The sequence below is a fragment of the Galeopterus variegatus genome, unplaced genomic scaffold (assembly GCF_000696425.1).
Source record: "Galeopterus variegatus unplaced genomic scaffold, G_variegatus-3.0.2 Scaffold76, whole genome shotgun sequence".
Taxonomy (NCBI): domain Eukaryota; kingdom Metazoa; phylum Chordata; class Mammalia; order Dermoptera; family Cynocephalidae; genus Galeopterus; species Galeopterus variegatus.
Window position 1 is genome coordinate 900,331 of NW_007726187.1, and position 26,241 is coordinate 926,571.

The 26,241-nt window shown below is 50.5% G+C and overlaps 1 protein-coding gene across 8 annotated transcripts in view; it reads left to right on the forward strand.

Annotated features, from left to right (window-relative positions):
• Positions 1–9,326, forward strand: part of LOC103595287 (actin-binding LIM protein 2-like) — a 105,412-nt gene extending 96,086 nt beyond the window's left edge. For all 8 annotated transcript variants that reach the window (XM_008578688.1, XM_008578675.1, XM_008578682.1 and 5 more), the window contains one exon: positions 7,578–9,326. In XM_008578688.1, the coding sequence (XP_008576910.1) occupies positions 7,578–7,691 (114 nt within the window). In that variant the 3' untranslated portion in view covers positions 7,692–9,326. The remainder of the gene's footprint in view (positions 1–7,577) is intronic.
• Positions 9,327–26,241: the final 16,915 nt, after the last annotated feature.

Sequence of the window (26,241 nt, forward strand, 5' to 3'; positions counted from 1 at the left end):
CGGAAGCAAAAGGGTTTCTGTTTTGCAGAAGTCACGAGGCTTCTTGTAAAGGGAAGAGGGGAGGGGTTTGGTGCTGGAATGAAGACAAGGCCGGCGGCTATTTTGTGCTTATTGTGCGCACAATGGCCCTGGTAACATCCAAGATCCATCACCCAGCACCTGGCACTCTGTAGAAGGATAAAGGAGAGAGCCGAGAGCCTGCACAGAGCAAAACCCCTCACGTCCACCTATTCTCCTGAACAGTGGTACTGGGCCATGCTGGCAGGCAGGAAGCAAGGGCTCAGGAGAGGCCTAGACCCACAAGTCCCCCAGCTTCTACTGTACTGGGCCCTGGATGCAGAGTGGTAATGAGGGCCCATCCTTGCCCTGGGGTTCTCAGTGTTGAGGGAACTACCACACAGCGTTCTTGGGGTGTACTGGGGTGCCAGGATGCTCCTTTGGCTCACAAGAGCTGCCTAGTGCATTTTCAGGAATTTAGCAAACTGGTTGTTAAGCCCAGCCATTGCTGAAAAATAAGCAATATAAATTTGCAATTAAATAAATTATACTTACAACAAAGGTAGTAAAAACTCGAAACTTGTCCCTTCCTAGCCACTCAACAGCACTTTACTGTCTATGCTCATGACGTTGAGCATACCTGTTGTGTCTGTGTGGTAGAAATCTCTGCCAGAAGCTGCTGGGCATCTTCTCCCAGGTGTGTTCACCTGGCAGCTTGAAATTGGCTATGATGGGAGAATTTACACCGTGAATATTGGCAAATGTTACAAGTCAGAAGTCCCATCTTAGTCTGTTCAGGCTGCTATGACCAAATACCTTAGACTGGGTAATTTGTAAAGAATAGAAATCTATTTCTCAGAGTTCTGGAGGCTGGGAGGTCCAAGATCAAGGCAGCAGCAGATTCAGTGTCTGGTGAGGACTGCTGTCTGCTTCATGGATGGCACTTCTTGCTGCACTCACACAGTGGAAAGGGCCACACAGCTCCCTTCAGCCTCTTTTATAAGGGCACTGATCCCAGTCGTGAGGTTGGAGCCCTCATGACCTAATCACTTCCCCAAAGGCTCCACTTCTTAACACTATCACATTGGGGATTAGGTTCCAACACATGAATTTTGGAGGGACACCAAAATACCATACCACCGGGCATTTCTTTCCCCGGGAGCCAGTTGTTAAACATTTCCCAGCATCACACAGGGAGGCCTGCAGGCTCTGGGGTGCTGGGATGAGGAGGTGCAATCAGGAGGACCTCACTGAAGGAGCTGAGATCCTAGCCCAGGTGTAAGAAATGGGTAGGAGTCACCAGGGCAGACAAGGAGGGCTGGCATTAGGAGCAGAGGAGGAAGGGGGCAGGCGTGGCCCTTGCTGTGCCTACTCCATTTCACAGATACCACAGCTGAGGCCAGGCCACTTGGCATGGTGGGACAGGGGTGGAGCCAGGCCCAAGGTCTTTGCATGACAGGGCCCTGTAGGGTACAAATGTAGGCAGACCCCAGGCAAAGCATGTGGGGCCCTGCCATCCTGCAAAAATGGCCTCCTTCCCAGAGATGCTCCTTGGGGAGACCAGTGCACCCCAGAATGAGGCCGTCCCAGAATGAGGCCATCCCAGAATGAGGCCGCCCCACCCCTCTGCAAAGGCACCACCCTGGGCTTCCTTCCTACTGGCTCAGGAAGGAGCTGGGCTGTGTTTGGCCTTGGCAGGCACCTGGGGGTGAGGCCGCCCTCTTGGAGAACATTCAGGAACCTGGTGCCAGGAGAGTTGGCCTGAGATCTAAAAGCTGCCCTGACTTTGGGGTCAGTTGTGTTGCCTGCCTGTCACTGTCATGTGCGGAGCCTGACTCTGCCTCAACCTCAAACGAGTTTACCTTGAATGCCAATTCTGTAGTGGCCACAGGGCAGGGACCCTCGGCCCCATCTCCCCTGGGAGGCAGTGGAGACTTCGGCCAGGTGAGGTGCCATACTTAGGATCCCACAGCTGGAGCCAGGAGGTATAAACAGATCCCCTGCCAGGAACTTTTGCTCCTGTGACCTTCACCCAGCCCTTCAGCATACTCAGGCAGCCAAGTTCTTTTTTGGTTGTTGTTTTGGGGTTTTTTTTGTCGACTGGCCGGTTCGGGGATCTGAACCCGTGACCTTGGTGTTACAAGGCTGTGCTCTAACCAACTAAGCTGACCGGCCAGTCCGTCACCCAAGTTCTGCTCTCACTCTGCAGGAAACAGGACTGGAGCCCCGTAGGGGGCAGGCTCCCTGCTAACCCCCAGGGCTTTCCTTTAGTCTGAAAGTTCCCAAACCCAGATGCTATCAGTTGCTCCAGGGAGGCATGTGACAGATACAGTTCCTGGGCCCTGCACCTCTAAGCCTGTGTTGGTAGGTTTCAGGTGGGGCCCAGCAAGTCTCAGATCTGAAAAGCACCCCAGATCATTGTGACAGGCCCCGAGGGCTGGACACTCAGCTGGTACCTCCTGTAACCCTCCCCTCACTCCCTCTTGGTCCCACCCTGTCCTCCCCAGCAGTGGATGTGGGCTCCTTGCACGCAGCTGCAGGAATGTAGGACCAGGTGGGGCGAGGAGGGGTGGGCCAGCCAGCCTGGTTAAGAGCACTGTCAGGACTCTGCAGACCCCCCAAAGAACCAAGAGCAACAGAGAAGGAAAGAGCCGACTTTGGATCTCTCTTTGAAGGCGTGGTCCTGTCTCCTTCCTAGGATGGGTTAGCCGCCTCTCCGGGCCTGGTTATTCTCGGGAGCTGGGGACAGGTGGCCTTGTTTGCAAGCTTCAGAGCTCCTCTTCCTCGCCTTCGAGTCTGTCCTCTCTCCTCCCTTCCCATGACTCCCCCATGCTTGAGAAGTCCCATGGCTGCTGATCCTGGGTTCCATGCAGCTTCTGGACACCGAAGGTCAAGGAGGAGCAGGAGCTGCATGGGACACATCCGATGACAAAGGAGAGTGTCAAGCCACCATTGCCTCTCTGATCAAAAAGGGAATTACTTTATGCTGGGGCAGAGGGAAGGAGTGAGGGGTGTGCCCCTGGGAAGTCTGGCTCCTGCAGGTGCTGCCTCCGTGGGCAGAGGGTGCCTAAGGACCAGGCAGGGCCCCACAGGTGCCGGCATCTGTAGTGGTATTGAGATGAGCAGGGGCCCTCCTGACGCCCTCTGAACAGCCACATGCCAAGCCCAGCACACCCGACCCCCTTACCTTTATTTGTCTTTTTCTGTCCACCTGCTTGTCGTATATTCATACGCTTGTTTACGAGATTATACATTTACATTTCAGTATCTACACTTGTTTATTGTCTGTTCCCCGCCTCCGATGGGATGTGGGCTCCAGAGAGACAGGAGCTGGTATGATCTGCCCACGGCTCTGTCCCTGGTGCCTACCGTGGTACCTACTGAAACCGTCAGGCAGGTGCCCAACACGCGTTTGCTAAATGAATGAGAATGAATGAATGTGGAGATGGGTGGGTGGGATCTGTTAAAAGAAAAGCTTCAGACAAATTAAATGTATCATAGTTTAATTTGAGCAAAGAACAATTTGCAGATCGGGCAGCCCCAGAATCAGAACAGATTCAGAGCGACTCCATGGCTTCCACGTGGTGGGTTACGATTTATAGACAGATAAAGGGAGTGGGATGTGGAGCAGGTGCTGCCTGTGATTGGCTGAGACTCGGCTCCGTGTTACAAGAGTACGTTAGTCTGTTTATGCATCCAGTTAGGTTACAGTTCACTGTGTCTGAAGAACCTTCAGGCCAAGCTTAATTTAACAGATCCTTATCCCACACGGCTGAGGCCCCTGCTGCCCCAGTCCCTCAGGTCAAAGCCCCAGAGCCAGGATTTGAACCCTTGGCCTCAAGTCCTGAGCCCCCTAGGTGGCCCGGCCCAACCCATGGGCTTAGGACACCCTGGATCCCTCCCTGTGGTTTTTGTCTGCCAAGCCTGGTGGCTCCTGGGGCCTCTGGTGACTCCAGCATATGTGTCACAGTGTCCCTTTCCTGGAGGACATCTGTCACCTTCCACGGCAACTTCAGAAAACAGAGAGATGCTCCCTCCAGCACCTTGGCCCCGTCACCCCTCAACCACTCTCCTACAGTCATCCCCAGTAGTGCCACCCCTCCACAGGTGTCTGGCCTTACCCTTGGAGGCTCCCAAGCTGTGGCGCACATGGCCTCCCCCCTGCACCTGCCCTTCTCTCTTCCCCATCTTGAGTGAGTGGTTGACCGCTGTCCTCTCCCTTTCCCCCTCCTCCATGACAGTCGTCAGCAAAGACCCAACCCTGGTGTGACCCAACAGACCTGTCACTCACTGTCTCTCTCCTGTTAAACATGCGACCACAGGTGTCTGGGTGCACCGGGCGCTGCCCAGAGATCCTGCCACATTCTCCATCAGGACACCTTCGCTGTCCACCACCACCTTTGTGCCCCTTCCCCGTGGCCTCAGACCCCACTGTGCTCATTCCCACTGAGGATGGAGCTTCACGCAACACTGAGGAAGCAGGGCCTGCCCAGGGCACCAGCACTGGCTTTGAACTCTCTCACCACGCTTCGGCTCTGGTGTTCTTCTTATTTACTTACTTATGTTAATGACCCCCGTCCTACTCTCACCAGAGACCTTGCATTTCTGGCTTCCCCAGTGTCTAGAAAAAGGTCTGGTGTATCGTAGGCGCTCAGTCATGCTGTGTTGGATAACGGTGCACTGATTTTCCATTGGTCTTTCCTTTGATCTCATTCGTCTTCGCTGTTCCACAGTAATGTCAAAAGTTGTGATTTGGTACCTGGAAGTGTGGTGTTGCTGTCTTAAATGACACATTTAATGTCATTAATGTCCTAAAAGACACAATCTGAAATGACAATTCTACATCTCTGTGGACTGGGCTGTGGGTTTTTCAGCACACCAGGAAACCCCAGTCTCAACACCGTGCAAATGGTTAATTTCTGGCAAGCACCAGGATTCTTTTCCTGTTTGCAAACTCAAGATAGCAGCAGGCAGCTGAGGGCCTCTTCCTGCAGAGACATGCTCAATGCTGTGTGAGTGTGTGTGTGACTGTGTGCGTGTGTGACTGTTTGTGACTGTTTGTAAGAGTGAGTGAGAGTGTGCATGTGTGTGGAGGACTCTAGGCCCAGACTCAGGAGGAGTTTTGGTGACCTGGCAGCTTGGGGGGTTCTGAGTTCCCTCCTCCTGATCACCCAGACAGCTGGGCTAAAAATCCCAATGCCCGCTACACAGTCGGGCTGATTTTTGTTAAATACGCAAACGGCAGCGATTGATGTTTATGCGTGTTTTAGTCCTTTTTGTGTTGCTATCACAGAAATACCTGAGACTGCGTGATTTATAAAGAAAAATAAAATTTATTGCTTACAGTTTCTGAGGCTGGGAAGTCCAAAGTCCATCTGATGTTGGTGACAGTGACCCGGGGGTCTCACATTGCAAGTTGGTGGAAGCAGAGAGAGAGAGAGAGAGACAGACTCTCCTCTTCTTTTAAAGCCCTCAGAACCATGCCCCTGACCACCATTTCTAATCCATTCACGACTGCAGGGTCCTACAATCCAATCACCTCTTCAAGGCTCCATCTTTCAGTTACCATAATAGGATTTCCCACCCTCTTAACTGTCACAGTGGGGGCTAAGTTTCTAAAACTCAGAGGACACAATTCAAGCTTCAGGGAGTTTTGGGGAGAACACAATTCGATCCACTACAATGGGTTTCCAAGTTTACCAGATGTCTCCTCTGTTTCTGCTCTTGATTATCAATCACAATCTTCAGTATTAGTAGCTTTGTTTTAAAGTTAAGGAACCTGCAATTTTTTTGCAAGAATTGTTTTTTTTTTTTAATTGTAGTAAAAGTCCCATAACAGAAATTTTACCATTTTAACCATGTAAAAGTGTATAATTCGGTCGCACTTGGTGCATTCACAGTGTTGCGCAGTCATCACCTCTATCTAGTTCCAGAACCCTTTTACCACCCCAAAAGGAAACACTGTACCCGTCAATCAGTCACTTCCCATTCCTCTCTCCCTTCCAGCCCCGACAATCAGAATCTGCTCTCTGTCCCTATGGACTTGCCTACTCTGGACTCTCATGCAGTAGAGTCACATGTGTGATCTTTTGTGTCTGGCTTCTCTCACTTAGCCTGAAGTTTTCCAGGCTCATCCATGTTGTAGCATGTGTCAGAACTTCATTCTTTTCTAAGGCTGAATAATATTTTGTTGTATGGCTAGACCACCTTTCATGTATCCATCTGTCCGCTGATGGACACCTGGGTTGTTTCCACATTTTGGCTATTGTGAATCGTGCTGCTGTGGACATGGGTGTACAAATACCTGCTTGAGTCTCTGTTTCAATCCTTTTGGATGTCGACCTAGGAGTGGGATGGCTGGGTCGTATGGGAGTTCTGTTTAACTTATTGGGAAGTTTCCACACAGCCACACTGAAGCCACACTTTCAGAGTAGGTGGCAGAGGATGTCCAGGGCAATCTGACCTCTTCCTGCCATAGACATCCCAACCTCCTTCCATTTCTTCTTCCCAGCCCTCCCCCACCCCCGCCCACAGACGGAGCCACAGGAAGCCACCACACAGATGGAAAGTCCCATGCTCCCTGGGAAGCGTTCTCAGGGGAGGGCATGCCTCAGCCCGCCTGGGCCCGGTCTCAAGGGATGAGGGTTTCTCAGAGCCTGTTGAGGAAGACGGACGTGAGGGTATTGGCAGCAGCCAGATGCAGGGAGAGGTTAAAATTCAGGTGGTTATTGGCGGAGGCTTCATGCAGCTTTCTCTGAGTGTCTCAATGGGCCAACCCCCCCCGGTACGGTCCACGGCCAGGCTCAGGGCTAAGTGCTGACCCACATTGACTCATTCATGCCCACAACTCCGGGCGTGTACTAGGACGACCCCATTATACAGATAAGTAGCCTGAGGCTCCGAGAGGCTAGCTCACTCACACAGCATTCTACAGGCTCTGGCATCTAGCGCTTGACCACCAGGCTATACAGCCTCTCCATTGGGCCCCTGTTGAAGAGCTGGGCTCAGAAAGACAAACTAACTCACTCATGACCCCATGCCAGAGGCTGGGGGAAGAGGGAGGACTTGCACTGAGGCCCAGGCCTTGTCTGGCCTCTTGGATCACTGTCCACCCCTTGGCTCCCTAAGCTATGAAATGCAGGACAGTAAACCATCCACCTCCTGCTCTCGAACAGCAGCTGTGTCCATTAAATGAAATAATAAACATGACCTTTTATTGAGGAAATCTACAATAAGTTCAGACATTTCCAGGCACATAGAAGTCCTGTTTCAGGGGCATCTTATGAACTTGGTCCCCAGCAGAAGATGCACTGGTATGAATCAGGAGTCAAGGGTTCTGGCCCCAGCTCCACTGCTGGTCACTGTATGTCACCAGCTGAGTCTCTTTGCTCTGAGCTTGGTTTCTTCACTGCAGAGAGGGAACTTGGGGAACCACTGGAAGGCCTGACACGCTGAGGGGACCACCCCACCCTCACTCCCAATCCTACCTCCGGACAGTCCAGCTGCAGAGAGCTGACCCGACAGCACACATGCAAAGTTGCTAACTGCCCCCTGTTTTTTGTCTGTCTGTTTGTTTGAAGAGACACTTGTCGCCTGAGGAGTTCCAGGAAGTGTTTGGGATGAGCATCGAGGAGTTTGACCGCCTGGCCCTCTGGAAGAGGAACGACCTCAAGAAGAAAGCCCTGCTGTTTTGATGGCCGCCAATGTGCCTCGCTGTGTGTGTGTTGGGAGCAGAGAAGAGAGAATCCTGGCGTGAACCGCGCAAAACCCTTCCTACTGCACCTTGCTCTGGCTTCTCTGTGTCCATGGGGTGGGCGGTGGGCTCCTGGGGGAGGCTGGGCCGGGGGCTTCAGGGTGAGAGGAGGTCCCCCAGCAGCTGCAGCCCCTGTTTCTGCCAGTGACGCTCCTGCTCGTAGTTTAGGGCCAAGACAACCAGCTTTGCACCACCCCTTCCCGCTGTGGCCTGGCTGCAGAGCAACTGTCACAGGAGATCAGGCAGAACATCCATAGAGCTGCAGCCCACCGTGCTAGGCATCCGGGGTGCAGAGGTGGCCAGGACGTAAGCCATGAGGAGGCTTGTCAATGACAGACGCTGACACCGTCATGGGTGGGTGGGTATGAGGCTCCTCAGAGGCAGGATGGGCACGGCCTGGCAGGCAGACTCACAGGCTAGGGCAGGAGAGGGCTGCCAAGCATCTGGGGGCAGTGCCAAGCGTGGGGTGCACGATTTTTGCAGCCATCTGTGACGGGTCTCTTTTTAGGGACAGCATCCACCTGGCAGGGCACCTTCCACCCGTGCCCCTCCACATACTGCATTCTTCCAAATCATCCCCTAGATGCCACATGATATCTTTAAAATAACACAGAAGTTTTTATTTTATTAAAAAGTATAGTCTACTTAAACATAAGATGACATATATAAAGAGTTTAATTCTACGGTCCCTCTGTAGAGGTGCGCCTCCAGCCTTATTCTCCACCGTTCAGATCTATGTGGTTTTGGTTCTTGGTGTGTTCTTAATACATAGGACCCCTTGTCTGTTTTTTTTCTTTTTTCCATTTTTGTGTGTCATGCAGGTAACCCTAAGGACAGACCCCTGTAACTAATGCTGTTTATAAATACACATGAGGTATAGCCACGACTGTTTTCCTCGCTGTTATTTTTCCAAGTCTTGGAGAGAAAACATCCTCTTCTGATGGCCAAAGCCCTGGAATAAAGGATTTCCATGTACCCAGCCTAATATCCGACATAGCTTTTGGTGTAGCATCTCTGTGATGTAGTCGGTGGTGTCTCACCTTCCCCATTGAAACACATAAACCACGCATGCTCCAGGAACGATTCACTCACGCATGTCCCTGAAACAGGCAACCAGATGCTCTTGGGTGGGAGGGATGGAGACGTGGCTGTCTTCTGATCTGTGAGGCCATCAGTGGGTCCTGGGGGCAGAACAGCTGGGTTCCTCAAGTGGAAGCATTCGTGTCTGTGGTTGGGCGTGGGTTACAGTGCCTGTCACAGGATCCTGACAAAGTACACTGAGAGGTGGGTGAAACGCCAAGGGCTGGGTCCCGATCCTCAGAGGCCATGGCCTCTTGGTGTGTGTCCTGGATATTCCACCCATGAGTCGACCTTACTCAGCTTCCTTATGGCCCATTCTGCGCTCGGCTTCTCACCAGCACCGGCTTGGCCAGGGAGAGAAATTTTTAGCACCTAATATGCTTCCTGCCCCTTAGCAATCAGAGCCTGAGCAACTGGAAATCCCCATTTTCTCATTAGTGCGACGTCACGTCTGATGCCAGGGAAGGCTGGAACAATAAAGGATGACGTATCCTGACCTGTGTAAGTGCGAAGCCACTTGTGATGAACGTGTATGATTTTTCAAGGCACGGGCACTTTGCAAACAGGCTTGGCGAGAGCACCTGCTCAGAGCACCGCATTTGGGTGTGCACAGATCAGGGCAGGGCCCTCGGGGGGGGAAGACTGAGGGTCTGCATCAGGGACGCAGTAGGACGCCCCTGTCAGAGGCCACGACAAGGCTTTGAGCCTCGAATCTCTGCTTGATCAAGAGTATTCCTCAGCCCCAGGCACTGGCTGTAGAGATGAATAAAACTTGGTGTCGGCCTGCCCCCAAGTAAGGCTGGGGAGCTCAGCCAGCACACATTCAGTAACAATGGGACTGACAGGCACTCCATGGAGTGGGCTCAGAGGAAGCCCCAACACTCCCGAGGTCAGGGAGGCCTTCAACAGGAGATGCTGCCCAAACCACATCTTGACAAGTGGGGAGCCATCCCTGGAGACACGAAGGGAAGGTGTCCCAAACAGATGGAACAACAGAGGCACTGAGGCTGGAAGCAGCCTCCCAGGTTCTGGAGACTTTGGTAGCTGGTCATGGCTGAGCACAGGGCTGAGAAAAGGGCTGGAAGGAAAGAGAACGCTACGAGGGCCCCTCACAGAAGGACCCACGCCATCCTGGGATTAAATGTCTCATCCAATGACAATGATTGTCCAACCCCACCCAAGTGCCTTCGATGACTGTTCATATGAATCTGTTGGGAGTCCTCAGTGGCCCTGGCTACTGTCCTCTGCAGGTGAGCCGTCCACTCGTTCATCATGCAGATCTGCCCACTGGCACCGGATGGGCCACCAGACGCTCCAGGTCTTGCCATATGCTCCCTCCTGGAGGGTTTTTACCTACAAGACACCATGTTCTAGCACATGAGCTTCTGTCCTAGCATAAGTGATCAGACCTAGGCTGGCCCCCGAGCCATCTGCAGAGTGGACTCACGGATGGCCCAGTGCGATGGCTTGGCCTCACAGAGAGATCATCCACCCAACCAGAAGCTCTCTCAGGAGGTCGACTTTGAAACACCAGGGAAGTGACAGAGAGGTGGGAAAAGCAGGGGGACACCAACCAGAAGCCATGAACAAGCAGAGGCCAGGGGTAAAGGGAAGGGGAGAGAAGAGGAGTTGGCCAGGAAAGGAGGAAGGGGATGCAGGCTGGGAGACGGAGCTGGAGGAGCCGAGGCACAAGCAAGGTGGACATCCTGAGTGGCCGGGCCCTGGTGACGGTGTGCGCTGTACTTATGCCCACCCCACCCCTCCTCTGGCTTCTGAGCCCATTGAGAACCAGCAGGAGGAGGTGATGATGGCCCAGGGCCAGGAGCAGCTTCCTTAATGCACCAGTCCCCAAACCCAAAATGCAGAGCTTCTGGAACATCTGAGTTGAATATATTGCTTAGTGTGTTTTAAATCAGAAAAATCTTCAAGATGGTTCACCCCCATCCTCATCCCAAATCTGGACCTACGTGCCCCAGGGTTAGTTGGCAATGCAGGGTGGGTAGAAGCATGCTACCCTGCCCGCTGCCATGGGGAGAAAGACCTACTGCGTGCACGTGTCTCCAGGCCCACCCCCAGAACTCAGGCCTGGGCACTGGCCCGGCCATGTCACTGCAGGAGGCAGAGAAGAGAATCGCCGCAGAGATCGTTCATCAGCCCTTTCCCTCTGAGCTCTTGGGGTCCTCACGATACTCCTAGGAGGCAGATCCTTCTGGAATCCCCACTTTACAGACAAGGAAACTGAGGTACAGAGAGAGGTGGTGTAACTTGCCCGGGATTACCTAGATGTAATTCCAGACTAAAGATCCACACTCTAATTTTGATGCAATGTGTCACCTCGCCTGCGTGTTTGCCTGAAGCAAGCCGCCCCAAGAGCTGGTAGTGGAGCTTGTTGTGCTCGTCATGCCTGGACCAGGCCTGCAGCTGCCAGGGCCCCCATCTCACCCATCAGAGAAGTCCCTCGTGTGCCCAGAGGAACTGGGGGAGGGTGGAGAGGGAGACTGGAAGTGGTCCTGCAAAGAGGCTGGACTCCTGGGCTCCAGCCATGTCCACAGGTGGGGATGCTCACCCCTGTGGTTGTGAGGCCGGTGACAGGCTGTGTCCTGGATGGTGGAAAAGGGTGTTCTGTGTTGGGGAGGCCTGGCCATGGGGTACTGAGGCTGCTTCCTATCACCCTCAGTTCTCGAGGATCCCCATATGGTCCCAGCCTCCGAGGACACTGAGCATGCTCCACTGCTTGTAGCGTGCCTTTGCCAGGTGGACCTTCCTCTGGCCTCAAACCGCAGCTGGGTCCTGCCACTTCTCTCCTCCAAAGCAGCCATCCTTAACCTTCCTTCTGCTCTGCTCGGTGCCCCTCCCCACCCCATCTTTCTCGGCCTCCTTGGCCTCCTCCTCCGTAGCTGCTCCGAGGCCTCCTTGACTCCTTGCTGCAGTCTGTCTCACTTCCTTTTCTTGGTTCCCAGGCTGCCCTTCCAGAGATGAGACCTATCTATTACATAGGCTAATTCAAATCACAAAAGTTAAAGCTGGACCATCCTAGAAGCTAGTTCCCATGGCCTGTGGTCTCCTCCTGCCAAATCCCTTCCTTCCAGAGCAGCGCTGGGTGAGTGGTCCACCCATTCAAGGCAGGGCTGCCTGGGGTCAGGGCGGGGCTCTGCGGAGAAACCCTGCCACGTCCTGTGCAGTCCCTGTGCTACAGCTGGGAGGGGCATGTCCTTAAGCATAAAAGCGCTTCTGACAAATTAAAGGGGAAAGGAGATCAGTGCTTCCCCGGGGACCACCGGAGGCTTCTGGGCCTATTACTGGGCTCGGTTTCATGAATGACAGAAGCTTCCTTTTCTCATGTCTGAATCATGAGGGCCAGTAAACATTCCTCAGCTGCACGTCATTTCTGATAGCTCCATAGCAGCCCTGCCTCCTACCCACCCTTTCTTCCCCCCAAACCGTGACTATCTGTCTATTATAACACTCACATACCCTGTCACCGCCTCCCGTCCGTCCTCTACTCAGCAGCCCACAGCAATCTGTCTGCAGTGCGGACTTGACCGTGCCTTTGGTGGGACCTCCGTGGGCTTGTTCCCCACTAAAGTCCAGGTTTCTTCATGAGCCGTCATCTGGCCACTGCCCCCCTCTCCGCCTCTTACCCCTCACCTCCTGCCCCCTTGCTTCTTGAGCAGCACCTTCTCGCCTCCCTCCCAAACACTGTGACCTTTGCAAAGTCTCTTCCCTCTGCCTGGAAGGCCCCACCTGGCAAACTCCTATTCATCCTTCCGTACCCAGATGAGATGCCACATTCTCTGCAAAGACTTCCCTGACATGACTCCCCACCCCCAACTCTTACACCCAAATAACCCAGTTCATCAACAGATATTTACCAAGCTGGGTGCTGATGAAATAGAGATAAACAAGACACCATCCTTGACCTCTAAGACTGATTACAGCCCTGGAAGGGCTGGTCAAAGGAGCAGGCAGTGGCAGTCTAGGGCAGTGGTCTAGAGGCAGGGAGCGTGGAGGAGCCTAACCAGGAGCGAGGCAGGGCGTCAGACAGGCTGCCCACACCGAGCTCCATTGGAGCTGAGTCCAGAGGGGTGAGCAGGGGTCAGCCAGCGAAGGCAGGGCAAGGAAGGGGTGGAAAGGGGCATTCCAGGCAGAGGAAACAGCCAGGCAAAGGCCTGAGGACAGGAAGCCATGGGGCACATGGAGCTACGCCAGTGTGGCCTTGTGAGTCAGTCCCTTCTCTGTGCTCCAGCAGCCTATTTGTGCCTTGGCTAGGAGGCATTCCATATCAGCTCAGAGTGGCCCATGCACCACCTGCCAGGGGGATGCCACCACTCCCTGCTGCAGCCCTTGGACACTCGCCATTCCTGTACAATCCATAGGCTTCTTACGCAGCCGTCTGCAACTCTGGCTTTTGTTCGGCCTGTGTATGGGCCAGGCCTGGAGTGCCAGGGAGTTAACCCACCTTTGGGAGCTGCCCTCAGCCAGTGGGGGATAGCCCAGAGATTGTCCACCACTGGGATTGAGCCCCAGTGGCCCCCAGTGACTCATTACCACACCTCTCTTGGCACCTCCCGCTCCCTGACCCCATCCCCACTGGCACTTCCTGGGATCACCTCTGTATAAGTCCGCTTCTGTCACTTATAACAAAATACCTGGAACTGGGTTATTTATAAAGAAAACAAAATTTATTGCTTACAGTTTTGGAGGCTGGAAATCCAAAGTCCAGGGAACACATCTGGTGAGGGTCTTGGTGGTGGTGACAGTGACCCAGGGGTCTCACATGGCAGAAAAAGGTAGAAAAAGAAAGAGGGATGGTTCCTCATGGACTGTCCTTTTAAAGCCCTCAGAACCACACACCTGACCACCATTATTAATTGACACACTACAGATCCGTCCTACAATCTAATCACTTCTTCAAGTCTCCACCTTTCAATCACCATAATGGGATTTCCCACCCTCAACAGTGACAGTGTGGATTTAAGCTTCAATGAAGTTGGGGGGAGCAACTACTTGTACTCAAGGCCTGGTTTAGGGTCTACTTTTGGGAGACCCGGCCTCAGACACCCACATTTCTATGGGCCTCACGTGCTGAGGGTATAAATGTGTCATTCTTACATTCTTGGCATAACCCTCTGGGGGCCGTGGAGGGCTGGGGTGGGCCACAATCACTCTGCTGCTGTAATATGATGGGGCCCCCACCCTGGTCTCAGCTGGCTTCTGACCCTTGCAGTGCTAGCGCCTAGAGCTCTTTTCTCTCTCTATCCCACAGAAAACTCTCTCTATATCTCATGACCAATGCTTCCAGAAAGTTCTTGCAGGGAGCTGCTGGGCTACAGAGACACAGCTCTCTCCTTCTAAGACACTCTGGAGGGCAGGCTTGGCCTCCAGCCCTCCAGCCCCCAGGATCCCTCTGGCCTGCTCCTAGTGGCCAGTGATCTTTGTCCAGCTGGCCCAGCTTGTCACTTCTAGGTTGCTTCTGAAAGGAGCCCTGCCCACCAGCAAGTCTGAGCATAGTCAAGCCCAATTTGCCAACTTCCCATTCTGGCCCTTAGCACTCTGGGCTGCCTGAAATTCAAGGGCTGCTGGGTTCCTGCTTTACTGAGCATTTCTGGCCAGTTGAGACTCTCCCCAAATGTCCTAGGACACTTTGGAGACCAGGCTGCCTGCCTCCATCATTTGCCCAGTAGAGCCTTGGTGCTCACCAGCTGCTATGAGTCAAATGTGTCTTCCAAATTTCATGCGTTGTAAACTTCATCTCCATCCTAACAGTATTAAGAGGGTGGGAAATCCAATTATGGTATTTGAAAGGAGAGGCCTGTAAGAGGTAATTAGATTGTGAAGACTGTGCCCTTTGAATGGATTGATCCACTCGTGGAGTAACGGGCATGGTTCCGATGGCTTTACAATGACAGCGCGTGAGCAGCTTAGGTCTTTTGCTCAGCCCATTTTCACCATGTGACACCCTGGTCACCACAGGAACCTGTAGAGTTTCTACCCAGAAGGCCCTCATCGGATGTGTTCCCTGGACTTTAGCCTTTCCAGCCTCTGAGACGATAAGAAAAATATTTCATTTTCTTTATAAATTACCCAGTTTCAGGTATTCTGTTATAAGCAACAGAAATGGATGAATGCACCAGTCAAAATATTTTCTTACCCTTTCTCAACATGAAAATATTTGTGGTCCTTCAAATGTTTCCAAGACTTTTTTTTTAAAACAGGAAAGTAGATAAAAGGATAGTCTTTCAGCAGGGGCTTAGGGTCATTCTCTAGACTCAGGTCTTAGGGATTTATTCTCCCACAGGCCAGAGAGGGTCCACTTACACAGTGGGCTGGGGGAGGACTCTCCGTTGACTCTGTGCTGAGGCTAGGGCAATGCTGGGCTAAGGCTCTCTCTGGGTGTTCAGTACTGACCAGCCCAGGGCCCCGCTCCCAGAACATAGCTCTGCTGAGGGCTGCTTTAAACCTCCTTACAATTGAGAGGCACCTGCTGGGGCACTGGCTCTGTCCTCCTGGGCACATCTGTTTGATCAGACATGTTACACCAGACCCAATGGCAGCAAATCCACAGGTTGGCCAGCAGCCTGTGAGTGGTTTGACACAGGAGCTCTATCCAGCAGGAGGAAGGGGGACTCGCTGAGTCAATTGGAGTCTCTCTGAAAAGCTGAAATGGATGGATACAGAGGGGCAGCTCAGGAGACAGGGGAGGTACGGGCAGAAACATACGGTGGCAAGGCCTTAGGTTAGAGACCCACAAATGAATGACCCTAGCATCTTAGTGTTTTCTGTGTCCACAGCACCTCGCCCAGCACCTGGCATGGAGTAGGTGCTCAGAAAGTTTGTAGAATCTGTACCATGTCAGAACAGGGAGGTAGAGGAGCGGCTTCCCCTCTCATCATGCAACAGGCCCAGATTGAGCAATACAGTGTCCGGTGTCCCAGCCTGAGAGTTTGGAGATCTGGCTCTGGTGCTAAATGTGTGTACAAGTGAAACAAGAAATAAAAATAAGAAAAAGAAAAAAGAAAAAGCTAAATAAGTCTGTGCATTTAGGTAAGTCATCACCAAACCTCAGATTCTGCACCTGCCAAAGGAGGATGCCCGAGCGGATGGTCCCTAATGGCTCAGGGACCCTCCCAGCCAGCTGCAGGTGGAATTGTCCTCAGAATTGCCAGAGACAATGAGAGTCTTCCACCTCAGGGTGAGATTATAAGTGGCAGCTCCCCATTTCTCAAAATGAAATGCTCCTTTAAAATGTTTTTGTTATGTATTTAGTTTTTGATACATAATCGTTTTTCACAGCTCACAGTATATGTATGTTTTGATATGAAAAGACACACAGTGAAAAGTCTTCTTCATACCCCTGTTCACAAGCCACCCGTTTCTCCACTCGCCTCCAGTCTCACCTCTGGTTCAAGAGCACAGCTCAAGTGCAATTTTATTTTATTTTATTATTATTTTTTTTTTAAAAGATGACCAGTAAGGGGATCTTAACCCTTGGCTTGGTGTTGTCAGTGCCACGCTCAACCAGTGAGCAAACCAGCCATCCCTACATAGGATCCGAACCCATGGCCTTGGTGTTATCAGCACCGCACTCTCCTGAATGAGCCACGGGCTGGCCCCTCAAGTGCAATCTTAAATAGAAGACGTGATGATGGGAGTCTTCTTCCTGGCTGTGGTAGAAATCCTTCTGACATCCTTGCCTAAAACCTGGTGCTGGCTTTTAAGTGGTATATTGTATCATGTGAAGAAAACATTCATATGCATCTAGTCCTATTTTATCTAATTTTTTAAAAGTCAAAAATGGATATTGAATTTATGAACTGTCTTTTTGGCATTTTTGGATGTGATTATATGATTTATCTCCTTAGGAGATCTGTTGCTTTGCCTCCCTTAGATTTGTCATCCCTTTTCCCCTTGGTGAGGGAGCCGACAAAGATTACTCAAAGCCCATCTCTTCTGAGCAGTGAGAAGCCTCAAAAAGGGGTTAACGTCCCAGAACCCTCAAGAGTGAGAGGCATTCCTTCCATTTGGGAAATTAACCATGAATTGGGGTTCTCTTCCTGCATTTATTCGCCAGCCCAGGAAGTTACAGAAAGAGACACAAGTGGGGTTATCTCTAAGTACTGTTTAACAAGTTTAACAATAGAAGCTGGTAACATGCAATAAAGTCGATCCACTAACAAAAGCTTGACCTTAGCAAACATTCTCTTCTTTTTTTTTTTTTTTTAAAAAAGATGACCGGTAAGGGGATCTCAACCCTTGACTTGGTGTTGTCAGCACCACGCTCAGCCAGTGAGCAAACCGGCCATCCCTATATAGGATCCGAACCCATGGCCTTGGTGTTATCAGCACCGCACTCTACCAAGTGAGCCACGGGCCGGCCCTCAAACATTCTCTTCTTACAGCAATTTCCCAGTATCTTTACATATCAATCAGTAACTTGTCTGTCTTTGAGCCAGCAACCTTGCTCTGTTACAACTCTTTATCTTACAACAGAGACTAAATAGCCTGCGGAAAATTTCCTGTTTTTTGTAAGGTCAATATTTGAAACTGCAAGGCTTTGGAAAACCAGGCCCTGTGAAGTACATTTGCTTTATGCATACTTCACAAAGATCTATTACTATGATCTAATATGTTGGTGAGTTTTCTAATATTGAACCGTCTTTGCATTCGTGAGATGAACTTTACCTGGGCAGGCCTTATTGTCCCTTTTTATTATAACAGAATAAGATATAATATAGTAATAGGCTATCATTCTATTTTGATGTGCTGTGGAATTCTGTTTGCTGATGTTTTATTTAGGAGTTTTGCTTAAACATTCATAGGAGAGATTGGTCTGTAGTACAATGTTTCTCACAGGGGTCTCTAGATGAAATGCTTATATCATCCACACAACTTGGGGAAGTCACTAAACTGCAAAAATAAATATGGGAAGTGGAATTGTATAGATAAACTCAACATACACATATTGCTTAAATTAGAAAAACAGGGCCATTTTCTTCTATTGTTCTTGATGACATGATATCATGTTTACAAGAGTCCCACTGAGTCAGCAGGAGTTTTATATAAAATGTAATTAGAGAAAAACAATATGTACATAGACTTGGAATCTGAAAAGAACTAGAAGTGAAAATATTATCTTAAATAAATTATTTTGCTGGTAGAAGCCTGGGAAAAAATTATTCCATTGAGACGAGGTATCTAAGCGCAAATTAAGCATCACCATTATAAATCAAGGCCTACCCATATTTCATTTCTCAGAAGTTGTCATCATCAATTGCATCATCTTTGTGTATTAGCAACTACCATTAATTCAGTGCTTGATCTGTGCTGGAAACCAGGTTGAGCATTTTACAGACGTTGTGTGTTTTAATTCTCAGAATAGCTTTGTAAGTAGGTATTACTATCTCCACTTTACAGATGAGGAGACTGAGGCTCAAAAGCTACATTAATGCTCTATGATCATACAGCTAGTAAGTGGCAGAGCTGAGATTCAAACCAAGTCTTTAAAAAGCTCGAGTCTTTAACCTCTAGAATTGCCACATGTGAGAATGGGTGGAGTGCCAGGCGCAGTGCCAGCAGCTTTACAAATCTCATTGTTTAACGTAACCAGCACAGCCATCTCATTTCATATATGTGCAAACCTAGGTTCAGAGACGTTAGGTAAGACACCTACAGGCACACAGCTGCTAGTGGAGGAGTGTGATTTGAGCCCAAGACCACTGAGCTCTAAGCCCATGCCTTGTCCAGTACCAGGACCCTCCTCTTCTCTGTCTTCCACACACAAGGGTCAAATTTAGCAGCTCTAGATGATGCCCATTATGTGCCTATTTTTTTCAATAAAGAAGCCCAAGGGGAACCTACTGGTTGGCACAGGTGTTTGTGTGAATCATTTTCTTATGACGAGATACACAACTTACCTATCACTGCCAAAAGATAAACACTGGATGGATGAATGAATGAATGAGTGCATGAGTGGAGAAGTTAATTAAAATAACCGTATTTATCATAGACCAGAATTGGAGTAAGTAGGGGGCCTTAGAGACCACTCATTCTATTGTCTGGATTCTGCAGGAGGGAAACCTAAGGCCATAGGAAGAGAAGAGATGACCCTGAGCCAGGAAGGAGAACTAATCCCTAGGGCTGGCTCGGACACCATGTGAGAACATAAATGAATGAGTCCTTGTTCAGAAGACTTGGGGGGAAAAGATATTTGGCACGAGCTGTGAACTGTTCTAGAAGGCAATATCTTTAGGGTTTGGGGGACAGGGGTACCCATACCTACATGTTGTAACTGTTAGGCTGGCTAGTCAGAAATCCATGTATGTACCAACCCTGCAATTTTACAAACACTCAACAGTAAACTACAGCTTGATGGCTTCAGTTGAACTGGTTTAATCCACTTATTGAGCAAAAGTGTGTGAAGTTCTGATCAATTCGGTGAGAAAACGGAGGTGTTTCCCCTTCTGTGGCCAGCCCCTTCTCTCAACTCCAAGCTGACCCAGACGTGGACCAGGCACCCCTTTAGGAAATACGTCACACACAGGCAGGCCTGAGGGCTAGACTCCACCAAGGGACTGGGGATGGTGACCAAGAGACGGAGCAGTGTGACTCTGCAGCCTAGGATGACCTCTAGATGTCCTTGTTCTCAAAGTGCCACAGGTGTTTCGCCCCAGGGGACTTTCCCCTAAGCCCCCTCCTCCCCTCTCCTTGCTGCCCATCTCTCCGTCCTCTCCGACTCCCTTAGTCCTCCTTCCCTGATGCTCCCACACGTAGCTGCCAGTCCGGTCTGTCTTGTCCATGGCAGTTGGCTCTGGTTGTCTGTCTGCCCCAGCTCATCCACCCACAGCGGGGTTCACAATCAAACCCATCCTTCAAGGTGGCTTCCCAGACCAAGACTTTCCTCTTGGAAAGGAATTTTGAGGTTTGCTCTTAAAGGACTCTCCCCTGACCCCATCTTTGCCCTGGGCTGCCACTTGGAGAATGGATGGGTACAGGGGCCAGGACTGGAGGCAGGGAGACTGGAATGGATGCTTTTGCCATAGTTCTGGGGAGAGATGCAAAGGCCTGGGGACGGTCATGCCAGGAAGCCAGAGAGGAGGATGTGGATTCCAGAGAGAGATTCAATGGGACCTCACTGGGACTGGGTGCGAGGATGACGGGGAAGGAGGGGTGAGGCATCGGGCCCTGACCCCTGCTGTGGGCAGTGCACAGAGGGTGGAGCTGTTCCAAGTGAGGGGACCCAGGCGGAGCAGTGGGACTGGGGTGGCTGGAAGAAGGCCGTTCTGTCTGTGCTGTGCTGTGTTCGATGTGCCTGTGGCCGCCCTGGTGGAGGTGCCCAGGAGAGAGCTGGACTGACAGGTTTGAGGCTCGGTAGAGAGGGTAGGGCAGGACACAGCTGTGTGTGAGGGATGGCCAGGGTCAGGGTCCTGTGTGAGGTTGCTCAGGGGACAGTGCTGGGTGGGCCGAGCTGAGATCCTGGAGCAGAGCCTGGAGGGTCGCCACCCTTTCCAGTTTGGACAGAGCACGAAGGAGACTGAGGAGGGGCTGCAAGGACTGGAAAGAGAGTCAGGAGGTGTATTCTCCAGGGGCCCAGGGAAGCACAGGGGAGGAAAGGAGGGGAGCGCCAGAGAGCAGATGGTGAGGTGAGATCACACTGGGGGGACCCAGAGGGGTCCTCTGGGTTTAGTCCCAAGAAGTCTGCCAGTGACCTGGGCAAGGAGAGTTTTGTGGCGTGGAGGAGGCAACAGGCAGAAACGACAGGTTGGGTGGGAGATGCAGGAGAGGCTCTGCCATTGACGCCCTGAGTCTGGCCACAGGGAGAGGCTCGGGGCACAATTGGGGGGTCGAAGGGGGAGGCAGAGGGCCTTTTGGGGATGAGGGTGTGGGTGATGTGCTTTTCCTGTAATGAGAGAGACCTGAGCATATAAGTGCTGATGGGAAAGAGGCAGGGGAGGGAAGGAGGAAGGGAGAAGAGGAAGAAAAAATATGTATCGAGAGCACAACACCTGTCAGGTGCTAGTGTAAAAGATTTAAACCTCTCAACAGCCTCATGAGATTAACTGGTTAAGTCGACAAGTAGTTACTGAGTGACTGCTATGTGCCAGGTACTCTTCTTGAGTCTGAGAATACAACAGTGAACAAGACAGAGGAAAATCTGGAACTTATCTTCTATCTGGGGAGGGGAGCAGACCGACAATGCATGTGTTGGGAAGGGCGAATGCTATGGAAAAGCAGTGAGGGCCGGCCCGGTGGCGCACTGCTACAGTGCGCCACTTGGGAGCGCAGCGGTGCTCCCGCCGAGGGTTCGGATCCCACATACAGACCGGTTCCCGCTCACTGGCTGAGCGAGGGGCGGGCGCAGCACCGAGGGTTGCAATCCCGTTGCCAGTCCCGGTCCGGTACGGGCGCGACACTGAGGGTTGCGATCCGTTGCCGGACACGAAAAAAGACAAAAAAAAAAAAAAGAAAAGCAGTGAGCAGGATGGGGCGAGTGACGAAAGGTGGTCAGTGAAGGTGGCAACTGAGTCACACCTGGGTAGGACAGCCCCTCCTTCCACAGTAACAGGGAAGGAAGTTGGAAAGGATGGCTGGGAGGCTGGTTAGTTTGTGGCACAAATATGCTCAGCATAAGAGCAAGGTCTGGACAACTCACTTTAACCCTCAATTGTTCCCAATCAAATAACAAATATTCATCAACCATGTATCACAGGCCAGGCACCCATGGGTGCCAGGGAGAAAAGGAAGAATCCTTGCCCTGAACAAGCTCATTGTCACATGTGAGAGACAGATCTGGAAACAGGTGGTGACAGTGTGGGGTGTTAACTACAGTAATATAGGAGGGGTTGTTCAAGCAGCCAGGAGATCGTGGAGGAGGCAGGGCCGTCGTCCTGGGGAGTTGAGATAGCTCCAGAGGAGGTGACATTTGAGCTGGGTCTTGAAGAATGGGTAGGAGTTTGCCAGTAGGGAAGGAACTTACATCTATGAGGTGCCTACTATCTGATAGTCAATTTTTCAATACAATCTCATTGAATTCTCAGAAAAATCCAGTGTGGTAGGTATTATGCATATTTTACTGATGTGGCTACTGATTCTCAGAGAAGCTTAGAGACTTGTCTAAGGTCATATATATGTTATAGTTGGGTTTCAAAAGGTGGTTGTTTTTACTTTCAAACATATTTTTTCCAAAGCATGACACCACCATATTAACCTGATAGACGAGTGTTTGCAAAGGCACCAAGCAGTCAAGATTATGACATGCTTTGGGCCCGCTGGGAAGTGTTTTTTTCATATTATATCATGTGTATAAAGGGGACTAAAGCCAGTTTTTTCTTTCTTTTTCAACATTTTAAGACACTTATTCCATTGTCTTTTGGATTTCATTATTTCTGATGAGCAGTCTTCTGTAAATCCTATTGTTACTGCTCAGAATGTGATTTTTTTTCTCTTTTGGGGGGGCTGCTTTTAAGATTTTTTTTTTAAATCATTGCTTTTCACGGCTGTGGTAGGCAGCCCCTGAGATGATCCCCATTTGCTGGTATTCTCAATCTTGTGTGGTCCTCTCCCCTGAGTGTGGGCTGGACCTACTGACTTGCTTCTAAGAGGAGAGGACAGTAAGAGTGAAGGCATGTCACTTCTAGTACTGGGTCACAAAAAGACTGTGGCTTCTACCTGGGTACTTTTTCTTGCGCTCTCACTCACTTGTTCTGTGGGAAGTCAGACGCCTTGTTGTGAGTCACCCTGTGTAGGGCTCATGCAGGAAGAAGCTGAGGGAGGCCAGCAGCCAGTGAGGAACCAAGTCTGTGAACAGCCATTGGAGTGAGCTCGGAAGCAGGTCCTCCCCTAGTTGAGCCTTCATATGAGACAACGGCCCCAGTTGATGGATAGATTGCAACCTTGTGAGAGAACTTGAGCCACAGGCACCCAGTTAAGCCAGGCTGGATTCCTGACCCATGGAAACTATGAGACAATAAATGTTAGTTGTTTGAAGCCTCTGGGTTTTGGGGGTGGTGGTAATTTGTTATACGGTGGTAGATAATTCATGCAGCAGCCTTGTTGGCTTTCATTGCAATGGTTAACTGACATCACATCCAAAATGGAACCCAGAATTTCCCACAGGTGCCCCCTTGCCATACATGAGTTTTGCTGCTTTCAGGTTCCATAATCTAGGAAGACTGCATCAAAAGTGTCATGGACGTGAAGGTTGTTTTGGCATAAAATTAACTCTTAATTATTTTTTTTTTCCTCAAGAGACATGTTATTGGCAAAGCCTGGGAAGAGGTCTTAGATCTCTGACTTTACCAAATAGCCCTTAACAGTATCAAGTTAAGCCAGGAGTTTCCACAAAGAGGGTTAGTTCAACTCTTGGATTGATAAATCCTGATTTATTTTCTCATAGAATAAAAGTTCTCTTTACATCCAAAGGGCTGTGGCAAGAAAGAGAAATTTGACTTACTTTCTGAGGTCCCAAGAAGTCAGAAAATTTCTGTTTCATAAGGGGAAAAACTTCCTGCTAATCAGAGTTGTCTTACTATGGCTGGGCTGGTTCATTGGGTAGTGACCTTCTTGTCAGCAGATGTAGGCACAGACTGGATGACTGATCAAGAGTATTGTGAGAGGTTTCCAAATATACTTTTCAGAGTCAGGCTGAGTTGATTAATTTATTAATTCCACAAATATATGTTGAATGCCAGCATGTTTCAGTTAGGAAACTTGTAAGTGTAGAACTACGGTGACCTATAGTGGCTTAAACAAATAGGAATTTGTTTTTTTCTACCTAATAGAGATTTGGGGGTAGGTGACTGCTGGTCTGGTTTCAGTGGCTCAATAGTGCACGGGTCAGAATCTCTCTGCTTCTCTTGCCTTTTCCTCATGGTTGCAAGATGGCCACTACAGCTCCGGATGTCACGTATGTGTTCAAGGTAATAATCTCTGCTGCTCAGAAAGACAGTATCTGCTGTATCTGTTCCTTTTCAAGGAGAGCAAAAACTTCCCTAGAAACCAGGGGTGTGCTGGTAATTCTTCAATTACCGGCATTTGAGGAGAGGGGTGGAAGGGGGAAAGTCCTGATTTTTAGCAGTTGCCAGTTTCTGTGGCATAAATTCTCCTATCATGTCTGATTTCAAACTACCAACCTGACATCTCTGACTGTGGAGTTGAGACAAGATGCCAGCAGGACCCCATTATATAGGACTTCTACTATACAGATGCAGTAGATATAAAATTGTTAAGAGCATAGATAATAGTAAACTCTAGTAAAATAATTAGGAAATAATAAATTTTTATTGTTTATTATCTTTGCAGTTTATATAACTTAACATTTAAGTCATGAATGTTAACAACCACCTTGCACAATTCCGGCAGCGTCTGGTGCAAATTGGCCCTGGCGCACCACTGCTAGAAACCTTTCAGCCAACTTCCACTACGTCTTCCCGGCCAGGACAAAGTCGCATGGCCACCACCCCTGGCTAAAAGGCAGTCTGGGAAGGCAAGAAACTAATCTGGTCTCTGTAATGGAATATGGCCAGGGAGAAAGGGCTGGCAGGGACAGTTGGGCCAGCAGTGTCTACTGTGTTCTAGAGCATCGACTTATTGCTCTAAAACGAAACCACGCTGGGCATTTGGGACACAGCAATGAGCAAGGCCGTTTCTATTTCTGTTCTCATGGGGCCTTCATGCTAGTGGCAAGAGAGATTTTAAACAAACAAGTGTAACTGATGAACACCAGAAAGAAGTACAGGATGCTGTCCAGGCATATAATGGGGGAGGGGACCTAGGTTATTGTATTTTTTATTATTGTTTTATGACAAATAACTACAAATGTAGCAGCTTAAAATAATGCACACATTGCTTAACTCCGTTACTGTGCATCGGGAGTTCAGCACATTTCAGCTGCTTCTCTGCCTGCTTCTCTGCTTAGGGTCTCACCAGCATCATTCAATGCATCAGCTGGGCTGCATCCACCTCTGAGGCCTGATTAAGGTAGAATCCATTTCCAAACTCATTCGGGTTTTTGACAGAATTCATTTTCTTGGGTCTGCATGATGGAGGGCCCCACTTTTTGTTGGCTGGCGGCTGGTGGCCATCCTCAGGTCCTCACTTCCTTGCCAGCTGGGCCCCTCTAAAGGCCCTTGCGGCATGGCAGCTTAGTTCCGCAAAACCTGTGAGCATAGCTTCTCTCTCTGTGTCTGCCAAGGCAGAGCCTTACATAATGAAATGTGACCATGGAAGTGACATCCCACCCCCTTTGCCATGTTTCACTCGTTAGAAGTCAGTCAAGGGTTCTGCCCATGCTCAAAGTGGGGGGAATATACAAGGGTATGGGTCCTGGAGGTCACCTTAGGTTGGGCTGCCACAGTAGTACTTGGTGAGGGGGAGGCTGTGAAGCATTCCTGGGGAAAGTGACATTTAGGGTAAGACTTTAAGGGTCAGTAAGGGTTGGCCAAGTCCAGGAGGAAAGTGTCAGGCAAGAGGCAGCACGGGCAGAGGCCTGAAGCCTGGACTGGGGTCCTTTACAGTTACTAAGTCACTCTCTGAGGTTTTGTTTTCCTGATCTCTGAGTACATCTCCAACCCCCCGTAGGGCCCTAGCTGGGGATGGGTAGAGGAGCTTCTTATGTCCATGGAGGAACATGGTTGGCGAATCGGATTAGAGGCCAGGCTTTCAGCAGTGTGTACGAGTGTGTGCGTGTGTGTGCAGGTGTGTGTGTGTGTAGGTGTGTGTTCGTGTGTGAAGGGAGCTTGGGGTGGGTCTGTCCTAGCTGTGGTCAAGACCTTGTCTGCTCATCTCTCCATCTACCAGCATTCCCTGAGCACCTTCTGGGCCTAGGTCCCATTCTGGCACAGAAGTGGATCAGAGCCCTGCTTTGTCCTAGAGAGGTAGAACTTCACTCAGGGGGAGGACGACTCCGGTGGCAGGAAAGCAGAGGACTGTGCAAGAGGGTGGAGGAAAGACAGGACTGGAGGCTAATTTTAACCTGAGCCACTATGTGGGTGGAGAGGCTGCTCCTGAGAAAGGGGGGACTGTGGAGGAGCAGGTGGGGTGGGGGGCACTGAGTAAAGCTGAATAAAGTTTGAGATGCCTCCGGGGCATCCAGCTGGGGATCTGTGGGATCTGGGACAGGTCGAGCTTGGAGATTTGGATCCAGCAGGCACCAGAGTATGTGCATTGTGTTTGAAGCCTGGAAGGCACGAGATTTCCTGGCGAGAGTGTCCATGGCGAATAGAAGGGCATCTGCCTCCAGCCATGGGCCACGCTCACAAGTACAGGCTGGGCAGAGAAGGGGGTGGATCCTGGAGACCCGAGCTGAAGCAGCTAGTGAGGTAGAGAAAAGCCCAGAGTGTGGGGTCACATGATGCGGGAAGCCCAAATAAGACGAGGACAGAGGCTTTATTTTTATTTTTTAAATTTTATTTTAC